General features: G+C 53.1%; 1 protein-coding gene across 1 annotated transcript in view; it reads left to right on the top strand.

The window, feature by feature from the left end:
* SCN4A (sodium voltage-gated channel alpha subunit 4) overlaps positions 1 to 16,608 on the top strand; it is a 45,705-nt gene that overhangs the window by 13,091 nt on the left and 16,006 nt on the right. Inside the window, exons 2-14 of the mRNA XM_066234953.1 lie at positions 1,806 to 2,422; positions 2,513 to 2,631; positions 2,787 to 2,876; positions 3,174 to 3,302; positions 3,889 to 3,980; positions 6,058 to 6,372; positions 7,141 to 7,204; positions 7,443 to 7,584; positions 8,309 to 8,518; positions 9,111 to 9,264; positions 11,344 to 11,582; positions 13,580 to 13,753; positions 14,456 to 14,812. Of these exons, the coding sequence (XP_066091050.1) occupies positions 2,150 to 2,422; positions 2,513 to 2,631; positions 2,787 to 2,876; positions 3,174 to 3,302; positions 3,889 to 3,980; positions 6,058 to 6,372; positions 7,141 to 7,204; positions 7,443 to 7,584; positions 8,309 to 8,518; positions 9,111 to 9,264; positions 11,344 to 11,582; positions 13,580 to 13,753; positions 14,456 to 14,812 (2,358 nt within the window). The 5' untranslated portion in view covers positions 1,806 to 2,149. The remainder of the gene's footprint in view (positions 1 to 1,805; positions 2,423 to 2,512; positions 2,632 to 2,786; positions 2,877 to 3,173; positions 3,303 to 3,888; positions 3,981 to 6,057; positions 6,373 to 7,140; positions 7,205 to 7,442; positions 7,585 to 8,308; positions 8,519 to 9,110; positions 9,265 to 11,343; positions 11,583 to 13,579; positions 13,754 to 14,455; positions 14,813 to 16,608) is intronic.

The following is a 16,608-nucleotide window of genomic DNA, read 5'->3' as shown; positions in this document are numbered from 1 at the left end:
GCTGGCTTGGCCAAGGAGGACATTTCCCCTCTCACATATAAAGACATCCAGATGTTACATGGCTTGATGGTGGGGGGAGAGGATAGGAGGAGAGGAATTTAGATGGAGTGCAAATTTTGAAGGGAAAGATGAGGAGTCTGTTTGGGGTCAGCAGGGGGACAGCAGGGAGGTGTCAGGCTGGCTGTGCCATCATCTATGGGTCGAGTGCCAATAAGCCAGACACCAGAGTCAGTGGGGACCCCAAATCTAGCCTGCAAGGAGTTTGGTGGGAGGACAGACACCAGCAGGCCACGCGCACAAGCAGAGCATGAATGACTGGGGCTCTGTGAAGGAGAGAGTGGGCAGCATCACCCAGAGGATTGTTGCCCAGTGGGGCCTGTGAACTGGGAGGGTGCCCAGCAGCCATGGGGTCCCTCCAGGGTCAGCCTCTTCTATATGGGCATGTACTTGGGATTGGTGGTGGTGATGAAGGTGGCAAGGTGTGTGCTAAGTGGCAGGGTAAAAATGATGGGAACTGCATGAGGGGCAGTTTTGGGTGAGGTGTGTGTTTGTGTGTGCATGTGTGTGAACATGGGCTCACACACATGTACTCCTACGCACAGAACGGGGCCAATGAGCAGCTGGGGGACAGAGTCAGCAGGAATGAGCAGAGTCATCCCCGTGGAAACGTGACTCCCTGAGTGATGATGGTAGGGAGCAGCTGGGCGGCAGGGCCGGGGGCGTGGCCAGCTCTCCCCAATGGTTCTGCTAGCCCCCACCTGTTGACCAAGCCTGAAGAAGTGGGACACTGCTGGTCATGTAGGCCCACTGTGAGAAAGCTACTACCAGCGGAGCTCTGGATGTTTCTGGGGGGTGTGTCCAAGCCCCTGGGATGGAGCAGGGGCTCTGGAGTGTCTGTCTGTGTGGATTCTATGGTGGCGACAGGTGACCAGACAGCAGGGCTTCCCCTGTGCCTGCCTGCTGATGTGGGCCATTCCCCAGCACCTTTGAGATAAGTGACCCACTACCTCCCTTCCACAGGGAAAGGCTGAGGATGGCTAGTCAGGCACCAGCAGAGGCCAAGGGAATGGCTCAGGAGACACAGTCCACACAGTGCTCCTGGGCCTCTGAAACTCCCGGGGTGGGTGCCCCTTGATCCACCCGCTTCATATAGGGACCACCAGCCTAGAACAGTCCCTGGGAGCTCTAGCGCTCACCCGCCATTGAAACCGTCCATCTGCTGGTGCCCATGATCTTTTGTGTGCATCCTCCTTTTCCACGTTAGCATCTGCAGACCCCCTCACACACACACTGCGTCTTCCTGCTCCATCTCCCCCTGCCTGCCCAGGGGTTAGATCTCACGGGTCCCATAGGAGAGAGCTGGAGGGACGCTCTGCAGGGCCTAGGACCCTTCCTTCTCTTTTCCAGCCCAATATTGTGCTTCCCCAAAGTCAGGACAGGACACTGCACCCCTGTTTCCCTTCCTTCAAGGCCAGGGATGGCAAACACACGCAGATGTGCCACAGTCTCCTTCCTCTCGCCCCTGGAGGACATCACTCACAGTCACAGCAGTCTTTGCATTCAGTCTGGCTGCCCCTCAATGGTCTCTGCCTACATCTCCAGGCAGCCAGTGGCAGCCAATTCAAGTTGGCCCTCAAGGTGAAGTCCATTTGCCATTCCTGCTTAAGGCCGATCCCACCAGGCCCTTGTCTTAGTCCGTTCTCTGGGTCCACCAGCACATTTCACCTCTGACTCCTTTTCACCTCTCATTGGGATGGAGGCCACGTGGGCATAATAGCCTATTGTGATTCTTTCTGTCCTTGTAGGCTGAAACCACAATTTCCAGAACCCGGGCACAGGAGGCATTGCAGGGTACTGGGGTGTTAACCCCCAGCCCCCCAGGCTGAAGAGGATCTGGTTGGTTTGGCATCAGTCCTGAGGGCAGCCACCCCCCACTGGGGAGAATGTGGTGCAGGGCTCGGGGGTGATGCCCCTGTGTCCAGTACCTGTGCAGCAGCAGCAGCAGTGCCCAGGCCTTGCAGGCACTCCTCACAATCCCAACCCGGCCTGCGCACCCACCTCGCGGTGGCCACCTAGCACTCGGGGGCTGCACGCTACAGCTGCCCCGGTTGCCCACTGCCCTCCTTGCCCCTGAGCCCAGGATGCAAGGATGGCCCGTCCGTCTCTGTCCATCGCGGTGCCTCTGGGCCCCCCAAGCCTGCGTCCCTTCACCCAGGAGTCCCTAGCAGCCATAGAGCGGCGGGCGGTGGAGGAGGAGGCCCGGCAGCTGCGGAACAAGCAGATGGAGATCGAGGAGCCGGAGCGAAAGCCGCGGAGTGATCTGGAGGCTGGCAAGAGCCTGCCTTTGATCTTTGGGGACCCCCCGCCAGAGCTCATTGCCATCCCCTTGGAGGACCTGGACCCCTACTACAGTGACAAGAAGGTCTGGGCCTGGGAGGGCTTCCTCTGCCTGTCTGTCCATTGTCTATCTGTCTGCCTGTCCCTAAGCCACACTACTCTCTTCCTGCTTCAGACCTTCATAGTGCTCAACAAGGGCAAGTCCATCTTCCGCTTCTCGGCCACGCCTGCGCTCTACGTGCTGAGCCCGTTCAACATCGTCCGACGAGGCGCCATCAAGGTGCTCATCCACTCATATCCTGCCTGAGTGGGGCGAGTGCAGGGGCAGGGAGAGGGAGAGGGAGAGGTGGGGGAAGGGATAAGCACAACGAGGTGCTCTGGGCAAGGAGCCCTGCTGTCCACCTGCCCTCCCCTCCTGCTCCCTCAGTTTCCTTGACCCTTCCCTCAACGCTGTTCAGCATGTTCATCATGATCACCATCTTGACCAACTGCGTGTTCATGACCATGAATGACCCACCTCCCTGGTCCAAGAATGTAGAGTAAGTCTCTCTCTGCCCTCGACCTTCCCCACCCCTCCCCCACCGCCACGGCCCCAGGACACAGCCCATCCCAGGTGTCTGCACTCTGAGGATTGTCCTCCAGGGAGATCCATACTGTCACTGTCACCCCATCGAAGCCTTCAGCCCCCACGGTGGAACCAATGGCCTCAGCTCTCACCAATGTCCTCAGCCCTGTATTTCATTTCTGTGCCCCTCCCGCCTGGGAGGTCCCTCACGTCCACCCGTACCCCGTCCAGGCATGACCCGCCTGGCCCTGGCCGGCTCTCTCCCTGCCAGGTACACCTTCACAGGGATCTACACCTTCGAATCCCTCATCAAGATGCTGGCCCGAGGCTTCTGCATCGACGACTTCACATTCCTCCGGGACCCCTGGAACTGGCTGGACTTCAGCGTCATCATGATGGCGTGAGCCGGGGCCCGGGGTGTCCTGAGGCTGAGGACGGGGAGGGAAGAGTGGCTGGCCTTCTCAGAGGGGTGGACCCCGGGAGCCTTGGGTCAGGTGTGCCAGCAGTGAGCGGTGTGTGCAGTTCCAGGAGCTGCTCTCCTCAGGGTCTGGCTTGGAGGCTCCTCTGCTACTCCCCCACATTTATTTTTTAGAGAGACAGAGAGAGTCAGAGAGAGGGATAGACAGGGACAGACAGACAGGAATGGAGAGAGATGAGAAGCATCAATCATTAGTTTTTCATTGGGCGTTGCAACACCTTAGTTGTTCATTGATTGCTTTTCTCATATGTGCCTTGATCGCGGGCCTTCAGCAGACTGAGTAACCCCTTGCTCGAGCCAGCGACCTTGAGTTCAAGCTGGTGGGCTTTTCCTCAAACTAGATGAGCCCGCACTCAAGCTGACGACTTCAGGGTCTTGAACCCAGGTCCTCTGCATCCCAGTCCGACGCTCTATCCACTGCGCCACCGCCTGGTCAGGCAGGATTCCTGATTTCAACCCTCTTGCCCACCCCCAGCTCTGACACAGTCTCCCTTCCCCCCACGCCCAGGTACCTGACAGAGTTTGTGGACTTGGGCAACATCTCAGCCCTGAGAACCTTCCGAGTGTTGCGGGCCCTGAAAACCATCACAGTCATCCCAGGTAAGGGGGAGGTGTAGGGACTCTCTGCCCAGGTCAGCAAGCCGCCCCCCATGCCCAGGCCTGCAACCCGATTCTCTAGGTCCAGGAGCATGACCCAGGGTCACAAGACTCCCAGGCGGTGTTTGTAAGACACGCACCAAGGCCTTGACACAGAGGACTCCCATGGCCAGTGAGGAGAAGGGCCCCAGGCTGGAGGATGGTCATTTGTGAAGCAGCATAGCAAGGTGGTTAGAGCACAGGCTCTGGAGCCAGGTCTCACCTCCTCCACTTACTGACTTTGACTTTGGGCAAGTGCTTAACCTGTCTGTGCCTCAGTACCTGGAAAGGTGGGGAATAATAGTGCCATGAAAGGGTTGTGATGAGGATTACAAAGGGATCAGTGGTGGAAAGTCCCTGGCCCTGGGGCTCCATAGGAAACACACTGCTTACCCACTGAGCCACAGACCAGGCAATTCCAAAGTGATTCATCAAGAAGCAAGAAGTAAATAGAATCTGGATCTTCCAGACCAGGGGTCCCCAAACTATGGCCCGCGGGCCACATGCGGCCCCCTGAGGCCATTTATCCAGCCCCTGCCGCACTTCCGGAAGGGGCACCTCTTTCATTGGTGGTCAGTGAGTCCTGGAGTACTGTATGTGGCAGAGCCACAAAGTGCGGCGTCGCTCACGTACAGTACTACTTCTGGTGATGCGGGACGCACGCGTCACAGCTCCGGAAGTGCATCATATTACTTGTTACGGCTAGCAGTGACAAATATGGAACCAGACATTGACCATCTCATTAGCCAAAAGCAGGCCCATAGTTCCCATTGAAATACTGGTCAGTTTGTTGATTTAAATTTACTTATTCTTTATTTTAAATATTGTATTTGTTCCTGTTTTGTTTTTTTACTTTAAAATAAGATATGTGCAGTGTGCGTAGGGATTTGTTCACAGTTTTTTTTATAGTCTGGCCCTCCAACGGTCTGAGGGACAGTGAACTGGCCCCCTGTGTAAAAAGTTTGGAGACCCCTGTTCCAGACCGTCAAAAGAGCATGCAGAGAAATGGGAAGGTTCATTAAAGGAGGGACTGGGCAGGCTCTGGAAGGAGGGCAAGCTGTCCAGTCTTGGTGTCGGAAAGTACCTTAGTTCTCCTCTAGACAGAGCTCTCAGACTGCAGAGTGCAAAGGGGACTCTGATACCCTAACAGGGAAAGTGCTTACAGAAGGCCACACATTGGCCACTGAATAATGACGGTACACCTGTCCTTGACATCATGCTCACAGCATCCTTGGAGCACAGGAAGGTTTTTATAAGGAGATGACTGAGCATCTCTTACCTATGCTAGGATAAGAAAAGACAATAAACTGATAGAAGCAAGAGACACTGTGATGAGGTCCAGAGGAAGAAGCCGTGACTCTTCTATAAATGCTGGGACTAGGTCCCTGGAATTCCAGAGGAGTTGTTTATGCCTTTGTCCGTCCAAAGGGGTCGAATGCAATGACAGCGCAGTCTAGAGCTTCTCAGAGTGATCTCTGCTATTCCTTGGGGGTTAATAGACATTATAAGGAAAGGGGTTCTATAACCAAGTAAGTTAAGGAAATACAGTGTTAAAGTTTTTGTTTATTTCTGGAGGACTTATCAGAGCCTTTGATGAGTTGATCTACACAATGACTCTCCAAGAACAGACATACAGCTCAGCCTCTCCCAAACATTATGAGACCTTCCTCCACCCCCTTTAAGGGCACAGCTTGGGAGGTTAGTGTTTTGTAGAGTACACTTTGGCAATGCTGACCTAGTAACATTTATTAAGCTTCACTGTGTGCCTGTGTGTTGGCCTATGAATCAGGCAGCAGCTTGTGAAGGCCTTATAGTCCGTTCTTCTAGGGACTGAGATTCTGTGGCCATTTGAAGGCTCCTGACTGAGGATGTGATTAGAGAGGGGTTGGGCTAATTTGGGAAGGCTTCAGGGAAGTGGTGTCCCTAGTAAGTCAAGTCTTGAAGAAGATGGAGTAGGCAAAGGATTGGAGGGAAAAGGAAGCAAGTTACCACTCTGCCCTGCCTGATCCCCCGTCCATGCTCTTACCTACCCGGTGGTCAGGGCTGAAGACGATTGTGGGGGCCCTGATCCAGTCGGTGAAAAAGCTGTCAGATGTGATGATCCTCACCGTCTTCTGTCTGAGTGTCTTTGCCCTGGTGGGGCTGCAGCTCTTCATGGGAAACTTGCGGCAGAAGTGTGTGCGGTGGCCCCCGCCCTTCAACGACACCAACATCACATGGTACGGCAACGATACGTGGTACGGCAATGACACGTGGTACAGCAACGACACGTGGTACGGCAACGACACCTGGACCAGCCAGGAGAGCAGGGCCAGCAACTATTCCTTTGACTGGGATGCTTACATTAATGATGAAGGTAAGAATGGACGCTGGAAGGCAGTGGGGCCCTTCCCAGCCTCAAGGGCTTCCCCCTGTGAGATAAATAGCATGGGGGGATCTACCACTCACCACTTGGGTGACCTCTGACAAAGTCACTCCATCTCCCTGACCCTGAGAATCCTCACCTGTAAAACCAAGACAACTTTCTCAAAAGGTTAATGTGACAACAAATGCCAAGTTGCTCCCACTAGAAAAAGCAACAGTCTGTATTTCCTATTCCCTAACTTACACTCTCCCTGGCAAGGCACCACCAGGCTCCCCCACACCCACACCCCATTCACAGACGCACACTTCACAGGCGCGCGCTCTTACATGGCCACTGTTAGTCTACACAGTGCCTTCTGACAAATTAGAAAAGGCTATCCCTTCTTCATCCTGGTGTCCTGGAGTCAGTCTAGCGTCCCCCGCCCCCAACCTCAACCCTCAGTCAGGGGCCTTGTTCAGGTAAGTGGTAGCCGCATGCACGCACATGTGCATTCCTCCCGTCTCTCTGTGCTCCTGCTGTGTTCTGACTGCACAACCACACTAGGCACTGGGCTGACACCGCCTGGAGCTGAGCTCCCTGCAGTGTATCTCCCCAGAGACCTTAGGACTTGGGCTGCCCACAAAAGAGTGGGAGGGGTGCCCAGAAAGCATCTGTTTGGTGTGGTCCACACAGATGTGTCTGCAGGTGTGAAGTGGGTACATATGCCCGCAGTGTGTCCACGTGGTGACATGTTTCTTTTGTGGCCTCTGACTCCCGAAGGGAACTTCTATTTCCTGGAAGGTGCCCTTGATGCCCTGCTCTGTGGGAACAGCAGTGATGCTGGGTGAGTGATGCTGGGGGAAGGGAGAGATGGTCTAGGGGTATCAGAAAATGGGGGCTGATCAGGGCCAAGGGCCCGGGATGAATGGGAATGTAAGGAAAGCCTGTGGGCATGCATGGAACACTTTCCTGTTTGGGGGACCAGAAGGACTGAAGGATATTTTTTCCATTGGGACTGCCCTATCTGCCCCACAGCTGGGACTCTCCTCCCTCCCTGAAACTAGCACCCACTCTATCCCCAGGCACTGCCCCGAGGGTTACGAGTGCATTAAGGCTGGGCGGAACCCCAACTATGGCTACACCAGCTATGACACCTTCAGCTGGGCCTTCCTGGCTCTCTTCCGCCTCATGACACAGGACTATTGGGAGAACCTCTTCCAGCTGGTACTGCTGCCCCCGCCCTGCTCTTCAACCCTAAACTCCCTCCTCCATTTCTGCAGCCTCTTCATAGCCTGGCGGGACCCCCAGCAGGACCCCTCGGTGCTCCTAGAGACAGGTTCCTAGAACCCCTCCCCCACACTGGGCACCTGCCCAGGTCTGAGCCGCAAGCCCTTCATCCTTTTCCACCGTTAGAGATCTGGGCCTGGCACCAGTAAGGCAGCTTAGAAAGTCAGCTCTACCCAGGCACAATTATTTAGCTTCTACTGTTTGTAGAGCAGGCAGGTTGAGTCTGGAGCAACAGTGCCTTCCGGTCCCTGGTGATGTTTCTAACACTGATGATATTAATGAAAGTAGTACTAATAATAATGACTATCTGTTGAGCTCTTAGTAGATGCCAGGGACCATTGCAAAGCTAGGATTGAAGTCGACACTAAAGCCTATGTTTACCATTTTCTATCCTGGTTCTCTGATCTCAAGATGTCTGACTGGGGTTCTCAGGGCTGTCAGAGCCAGGAGACCAGGAACGTCTGGGTCTCAGGTATACATTTGGAAGCTCCCCAGAATATGGTTTAGCCTGCCAAGGATGACCATACTCTGCCTCAAACCACCAGGTTCTATGAGGGATGCCCTCTGTCTATCTGTCTGGGCAATGGGAGTATGGAGAGGGGTGGTTGGTGAAAACAGGCAGAGCACCATGTGATCCTTTCTGTCCTGTCCCCACCTTCAGACCCTTCGAGCAGCTGGCAAGACCTACATGCTCTTCTTCGTGGTCATCATTTTCCTGGGCTCCTTTTACCTCATCAATCTCATTCTGGCGGTGGTGGCCATGGCCTATGCTGAGCAGAACGAGGCCACCCTGGCTGAGGATCAGGAGAAGGAAGAGGAGTTTCAGCAGATGCTGGAGAAATTCAAAAAGCACCAAGAGGAACTGGAGAAGGTCTGGACTCAGGGAGAGGAGGCCAAGGACCCAGGGATCTCCCTGCCCCTCGGCCTGGGTTCTTCTGGGCAGGCATAGGGTGAGGGAGAGGAAGAGGAAGGGGCTTTGAGGCACGGGGAGCAGAGGTCCCAGGCTGGAGGCTTTGGTCGGATGGGAGACCTCCAGGCAGTAGAAAGAGTATTTTGCAGGTCTGTGTCTCAGTTTCCCCATATGTAACAAGAAATCTGGAGGAGTTAAACCTGAAGTAGCCTCTCAGCTTAGATAGCTATGATTTTGTGATTCCTTCTGGGTAGAATAAGGGTCTATGTCAAGAGAAGGTGGGTCTTGATGAGGCCCCTGGGAGCAGCTGCCAACTTTCTCATCACAAGAATTGTAGGCTCAGTCAAGGCTTCAGAGAGTGGAGGGTCCTCAGGGATGGGGGTCCTCAGTCACTTTGAACCACCACTGAGGTTGCCCCTCAACCTGTACTAGGCTCAGTGCAGGTCAGGAAGAGGGGCCCCATCCTAAAGAACTCATGAGGAAGCTCTGAAAAGATTAATCTATCCTCCTGGCTCAGGAATGGATGCATGTCCATCACTCTGCTCTTCCACAGGCCAAGACTGCCCAGGCTCTGGAAGGAGGGGAGGCAGATGATGACCCAGCCCATGGCAAAGACTGCAATGGCAGCCTGGACACGCCACCTGGGGAGAAGGGGCCCCCGAGGCAGAGCTGCAGCGCAGACAGCGGCATCTCAGATGCCATGGAAGGTGAGGGCCTGGCACCTCCATACCCACCCTACTCTGCCTGCCCTGCCCATCAGACCATACAGGGTCCTGGGGCGGTAGGGTGGGGCTGGCTGGGCCCAGCTTCAGGAGGACAGTAACTTAATATTGGCATCGAAGAAACGGCCATGATAAATATAGTGCTGGCTTAACTAGCCCCAGTTCTGGCTGCAAGGCTGGGCTGCTGTGGAAACTAGGGGCTTCTGGGAGGGCCTTGGGGGTTTCCAAGGCAACAGAGGACAGGATAATAATACCAACCAGGAAGGCCCAGTGTTCTGGAAACTGGAGATCCTGCTCTTCAAATGTCTTCTGGGTAAAAGTTAAAGGCCAAAGGTCAGGTTCTGCATAGGTAGAGTCACAGACGCCCTCAAATCCTCATGCTGCTCCCCGAGTCTCAGGAGGAGTATAAGCATGAGGTAATGAAGAGAGGGTGGATTGATACACAGCAGTAGTTGATGGATGGATGGATGGATGGATGGGCTGAAAGATTAAAGAATGGGAAGAAACATATAGGTATATGGGTGGATGAGAGGGAGGGAGGGAAGAAAAGAGAAACAGAGGGAAGGAAGAAAGGAAATCTGTCATAGAAGAGATCTGGTCCCCTAAGGACTTAGAGGTTCTAGAGGACTTTGCAAACCCCTAGGGGGCACCATCTCACCTGACCTTGTATGACAGGCATCCAGGTATCTGTGTGCCCTGCCAGAGAATGCCCCAGGGAGTTCTGGGCAGAGGTGGCAGAGCAGATCACTCAACACTGACTGCCCTTGCTGGTTTGGTTGTGAGGAGTTTTGGCAGTAGCACCTGCAGTAGCACCCAGGTTGGGGATGAGGTGAGGGTGTTAACGGTTAGGCTAGAATGTACAGCCTTTCAGAGAGGCACAGCTTGCTAGCTCCTAGTGGAGGTGAGTGTCAGCCAAGCCCACCCCTTGGGTATCCCAATAATGCACGCAAACCCAGGTTCCTGTATGGGGGCTCCCCCCACTCCAGCCCTTATTCTTCCTCTATGAGATGGGAGACACTAATAACATTTACCCTATAAATTTCTGGTGGAAATTAAATGAGATCATGCCTCCCACAGGCAGCCCAGGCCTTAAAGTCCTGGAGGAGGGGCAGCCTCATGCATGGGCCTTACGGAACCCCAGGGCCTTTAGAGCTGGGGTGGCAAGAACGGGTCCACTCTCATGGGAAATAATGGATTGGATGGGGACAGTCTGGAGGAGCCAACATAACTGCCAGAAGGAGAAAGAGCCCACAGGGAGATCCCAGTCTTCCTGGTGGCATTGGCCAGCAGCAGGTGGAACTGAGGCCCGACCCCAGCAGCTACCTCCCACCACTCCCTGGGATCCCTCAGGCCCTGCCAGAGCAGGGTGTGGGATCATAGTCTGGGCCCCTGACGGGTGTGGGGGTCACTGAGGGGCTGGGCTTTGTGGGGTGTGTCAAGAAGGCTAAGCTTGAGCCTGACCAGGCTGTGGCACAGTGGATAGAGCATCAGACTGGGAAGCAGAGGACCCAAGTTCAAAACCTCAAGGTCACCTGCTTGAGTGCGGACTTATCTGGCTTGAGTGAAGGGTCGCTGGCTTAAGCATGGGACCATAGACATGACCCCAAGGTCGCTGGCTTGAGCAAGGGGTCACTCAGTCTGCTGTAGCCCTGTGGTAAAGGCACATATGAGAAAGCAATCACTGAACAACTAAGGAGCTGCAGTGAAGAATTGATGCTTCTCATCTCTTTTTCTTTCTGTCTGACTGTCCCTATCTGTCCCTCTCTCTTTCTTTGTCAAAGAAAAAAAAATAGAAAGCTAAGCTTGAAATAGGGCATTGAGCGAAGGATGGTAAGGTAAAGGTCTCTAAGGGAACAGGTCTTTGGGGGAGGGGTATAGAGAGCATGTCTCGAGTTTGCTGCACTGAGAGGTGTGTCTTAGAGTAGGTGGTGCTGAAGAGTGAGGTTGGAGATGTGGCGATCTAAGGGGCAGGGCTTCGAACGGGGTAGCCTGGAGACCTAGGTGGAGGAAGGTAGCATCTGAGAGGGTGATTCTCATCTCGTGTCTACTTCACCTTACTCCAAGAGCTGGAAGAGGCCCACCAGAAGTGCCCACCGTGGTGGTACAAGTGTGCCCACAAAGTGCTCATATGGAACTGCTGCACCCCGTGGGTGAAGTTCAAGAACATCATCCACCTGATCGTCATGGACCCCTTTGTGGACCTGGGCATCACCATCTGCATTGTGCTCAACACCCTCTTCATGGCCATGGAGCATTACCCCATGACGGAGCACTTTGACCACGTGCTCAGCGTGGGCAACCTGGTAGGCAGGGAACAAGGAGAGGCGGTCATTCCTAGGCAGGACAGGAGAGGGCAGAGGGCCCAATGGGACTGTCTGGGCCATGTGGAAATATGGGACAGCATGGGGTGCGCATGCAGACAGGCTGTAGTTGTTTTCCCAGCATATGGGGGGGGGCATGAACTGATGTACAAGGGAGGTGCATGGGGTGATCCCTGGGAAGTGGTATTTGGGCTTCCAGGTGGTTGAGGGCAGAGAGAGTGGAGATGAGTTGCTGGAACCCTTAAGATTGGGACTCCAGGAGATCCGGAGTTCAGGCCATGCCCTGGGTGCAGAGATGAGGGAGCTGGGGCCTGGAGTGGGGAAGCTAGGTGACCAGTCTCTCCACTTTTAGAGGCTGTCGGTTGTGGGCCTGAGAGGGACTAAGGCAGTGGTCGGCAAACCACGGCTCGCGAGCCACAAGCGGCTCTTTGGCCCCTTGAGTGCGGCTCTTTGGCCAGCTCAGGAGCGCCCTAATTAAGTTAATAACAATGTACCTACCTATATAGTTTAAGTTTAAAAAATTTGGCTCTCAAAAGAAATTTCAATCGTTGTACTGTTGATATTTGGCTCTGTTGACTAATGAGTTTGCCGACCACTGGACTCAGGGATCTGGAAGTGGGGCATACAGCCATGGGCTCCCAGGCCCAAGGGGCCCCGCTCACCCTGCAGGCCCAGGGCGTAGTCTCCCAACCCTTAACCCCCGCCTGCTACTCTTTCTCCAGCATGACCAGGCCTGCTCCCCTTTCCAGCTCTTCCTGCTCTACTATTGTTGACACACGCTGATCCGCCTGCTTATCCCTACCCATTAGGGGCATTATCACCTCGTTTCCAGCCCTGGTGGAGCCTGACAAAGGGAAAAAGCCGCCTCCTCCTCCAGCCCTGCCCCACCCTTCCCAATTCCCTTTAAACTGTTCCGGGATGGCACATGGGAGAGATGCTCCCCCCACCCTGAGGGTCAGTGGGTGCGACTTAGGAGGAGTAAGAAGTGAGGACTGGGGCAGGACCGGGACTGAGTGGGTAACAAGGGAATCAAACCCTGGACTTACTGGCCTACACGGCAGGCTGGTCTCTTTCATGTAGATGCCTGAGGCAGCCGTGGCCAGGCTCAGCTGGGGGGGGGCAGGGTGTGCCCTGGACTTGGCGCAGCTGCTGGGGTGTGCGTGATGGGGCCGGCCGACCACTTGCCCACTCCTTGCCCACCCCCTGCCCACTCCGTGCCCACATTCTGTTGTTGTCTGGGCACCTGCTATGGCCAGGGACAGCTCCTGGGTGGGGCTCAGCATGTGCCGGGGCAGCTGGTGCCCAGCGGGGGGTACATGCCCAGGGAGCTTTTGGGGGCTCTGCAGCCCTCAGACTCTATCAAGGATTGGGGGGTTTGCTCTGGCCTTCTCATTGTTCCTGATTTTGCCCCCTTTTAGCCCCTGCCTTAGACTTCTGAGTCTAACAAGATGTGCAGGTCCTGGGAGCCCCCACCAATGGAGGTAGAGAGGCTGTAGGGTATAGAAACCGGAGACTGAATCAAGCAGGTTTGAGATCTAACTCATTTCCCATTTCCACATGGGTGGCATGACCAAGTGCTTTCCACTAACCTCTCTGAGCCTCAATTTTCTCTTCTCTGAAACGGGTGTGATAATCCCTTGCAACTGCATAGAAATCAGCATACCAGTGAGGTCGTGATGGGAACCTCAAAGCGTTCTGTGAGTGTTAAATATCAGTATGAGTAGGGTGAGATGCCAAGACATTGGGCTGGCCTACGGTCACATGGCCAGAAATGGATAGGCCCAGGTCTCTCCCCATCTGCCCTGTGGAATGCCCATCCCACTCGTCACTCACGGACACACACATGGACCATGGGTGCCACCACTGGCCTCAGGGTTCTGGGCACCCTGGGTTCTTCCAGGTGGGAGTCAGTCGGGTAGGAGACTCCCAAGGCCCAGTGTTCCCTGTGGCTCTGACAGGGACTGCATGTCACCCCACAGGTCTTCACGGGCATCTTCACTGCAGAGATGGTGCTGAAACTCATTGCCATGGACCCCTACGAGTACTTCCAGCAGGGCTGGAACGTCTTTGACAGCATCATTGTCACCCTCAGCCTGGTGGAACTGGGTCTGGCCAACGTGCAAGGGCTGTCGGTGCTCCGCTCCTTCCGTCTGGTGCGTGAGCCCCAGGGCCAGGGCTGAGGAAGGGCAGTTGGGAATTTCCTTATAGAAAATGGGGAGAAAGGAAGCCCTCTCCCTTACCACACAGGGCTGCTGAGGGCAGAAATGACAGCCCAAAGAGCTTGATTCCTTAGTCAACCTATGGATGGCCATAGAATGGAGACTTGAGCCTGTACTATACACCTAAAAGCTGAGGCTTGGGGCACTCTTCCGGAGTAGAATTGGAACTTTGAATTAGTGTCCTTTCCACCACCCTAGAGGAGCACTTTTATTATTATTTTTTAAACTTCATGATGGGACTTTTTATGCATCCACAGAAGTATAAAGTATTGATATAAAAAACCTCTGTGCACCAATCACCCATCTTCAGCAGCCATCAATATTGTACTGTTCTTGTTTCATTTGTAGAGGAAGTAGGTTAAAGCAAATCCAACATATCATTTCAGTGGTAAATCCCTATCTGTATCTTTAACAGATAAGGACCCTTTTTTTTTCCTTTTGAACTTATGAAGAGCATGAGGTGGTAGGCCATGAACATTCCCATTGAGCAGAGAGGCAAATTGAGAACTGTGGCCACTGAGGGGATGGGGAATCAAGCTACTCAAAATGATTGTCTCTCCTAAAAATGGGGTTCCTTTGAGTTGGCCAGGTGTCCCTGGGTCTCATTCACCTCTGCCCTCTTCCCCCGCCTGGCAGCTGCGGGTCTTCAAGCTGGCAAAGTCGTGGCCCACACTTAACATGCTCATCAAGATCATCGGCAACTCCGTGGGGGCGCTTGGCAACCTGACGCTGGTGCTGGCCATCATTGTGTTCATCTTTGCTGTGGTGGGCATGCAGCTGTTCGGCAAGAGCTACAAGGAGTGCGTGTGCAAGATCTCCTCGGACTGCAGCCTGCCCCGCTGGCACATGCACGACTTCTTCCACTCCTTCCTCATCGTCTTCCGCATCCTGTGCGGGGAGTGGATCGAGACGATGTGGGACTGCATGGAGGTGGCCGGCCAGGCCATGTGCCTCACGGTCTTCCTCATGGTCATGGTCATCGGCAACCTAGTGGTGAGTGAGTCTGGCCGGGTGGCTCCCCCCCACCGCCTGGGAAACCCAAGTGCCCAAAATGTGGCCCGTTCCTTTACTTCCTTTAAATGGGGCTGTCATTCGAGAGCCCTTTCCCTATTGAGGTTGAACTGTATGAAATAACTGATACACGTGTCCCCTTGGCCCCCTAAAATGGCAATTTAAAAATTTTTATTTTTCAGTGACAGTTTATATTTAATATTATTTTGTATTAGTTACAGGGTAGATAATTGTATACTTTATAAAGTGTTCCCCCTGATATTTCCATTACCCACCTGGCACCATACACAGTTATTACAATATTATCGACTATATTCCCTGTGCTGCATTTGACATCCCTGGGACTATTTTGTAACCACCTCTTAATCCCTTCAGCTCTTTCACCCAGCCTTCCAGCACCCCTCCCTTCTGGCAACTGTGAGCCTGTTCTCTGTGTATCCATGAATCTGTTTCAATTTTGTTTTGTCATGTATTTTGTTCATTAGATTTCACATATAACTGAAGTCATATGGTATTTATTTTTCTCTGACTGTCTTATTTCACGTAGCCTAATACCTTCTAGGGCCATCCATGCTGTTACAAATGGTAAGATTTTATTCTTTTTTCTTTCTTTCTTTCTTTTTTTTTTTTTTTGCAGAGACAGAGGGAGGCCGAGAGAGGGACAGGTGGGGACAAACAGGAAAGGAGAGAGATGAGAAGCATCAATTCTTCGTTGTGGCATCTTAGTTGTTTGTTGATTGCTTGTTCATTGATTGCTTTCTCATATGTACCTTGACTGGGGGGCTACAGCAGAGCAAGTGACCCCTTGCGTAAGCCAGTGACCTTGGGCTTCAAGCCAGTGACCTTTGGGCTCAAATCAGCAACCATGGAGTCATGTCTATGATCCCACACTCAAGCCAATGATCCCACGCTCAAGCTGGTGAACCCGTGCTCAAACCAGATGAGCCTGCACTCAAGCTGGTGACCTTGAGGTTTCGAACCTGGGTCCTCTGCGTCTAGTCCAATACTCTATCCACTGTGCCACTGCCTGATCAGGCAGATTCTATTCTTTTTTATGGCTGAGTAGTATTCCATTGTATATATGCACCACCACGTTTTTATCCATTCACCTGTTGATGGGCACTCGGGCCGCTTCCGTATCTTGGCTGTTGCATATCATGCTGCAGTGGATGTAGGCATGCACATATCTTTCAAGTTAGTGTTTTGGGTTTCTTCAGGTAAATACCCAGACGTGGAATTGCTGTGTCAAGGCAGTTTCATTTTTAATTTTTTGAGGACCCTCCTCTATTTTCCACAGTGGCTGCACCAATCTGCAATCCCACCAATGGTGCATGAGGATTTTCTTTTCTACGCATCTTTGCCAACACTTGCTTGTTGATTTATTGATGAGAAGCAATCTGACAGGTGTGAGGTAACAGCTCATTGTGGTTTTAATTAGCATTTTTCTGATGATTAGTGACCTTGAGCATCTTTTCATATGCCTATTGCTCAGCTGTGTGTCTTCTTTGAAGAAGTGTCTATTAGGTCCTCTGCCTATGTTTTAATTAGATTGTTTGGATATTTTTTTTTCTTGCAGTTGAGTTGTTTGAGTTCTTTATAAATTTTGGATATTAACCCCTTATAAAATATATCACTGGTGAATATCTTCTTCCATTCAGTAGGTTGTATTTTTGTTTTGTTAATGGTTTCCTTTGCTGTGCAAACATTTTTTAGTTTGATGTAATCCCATTTGTTTATCTTTTCCTTTGTTTCCCTCAAAATGGCAACTTTTGGTCATT

This window comes from Saccopteryx bilineata, chromosome 6 (assembly GCF_036850765.1).
Source record: "Saccopteryx bilineata isolate mSacBil1 chromosome 6, mSacBil1_pri_phased_curated, whole genome shotgun sequence".
In the NCBI taxonomy this organism is placed as follows: Eukaryota; Metazoa; Chordata; class Mammalia; order Chiroptera; family Emballonuridae; genus Saccopteryx; species Saccopteryx bilineata.
Note: the sequence above shows the minus strand (reverse complement) of the source record. Positions and strands in the feature narration are given on the sequence as shown.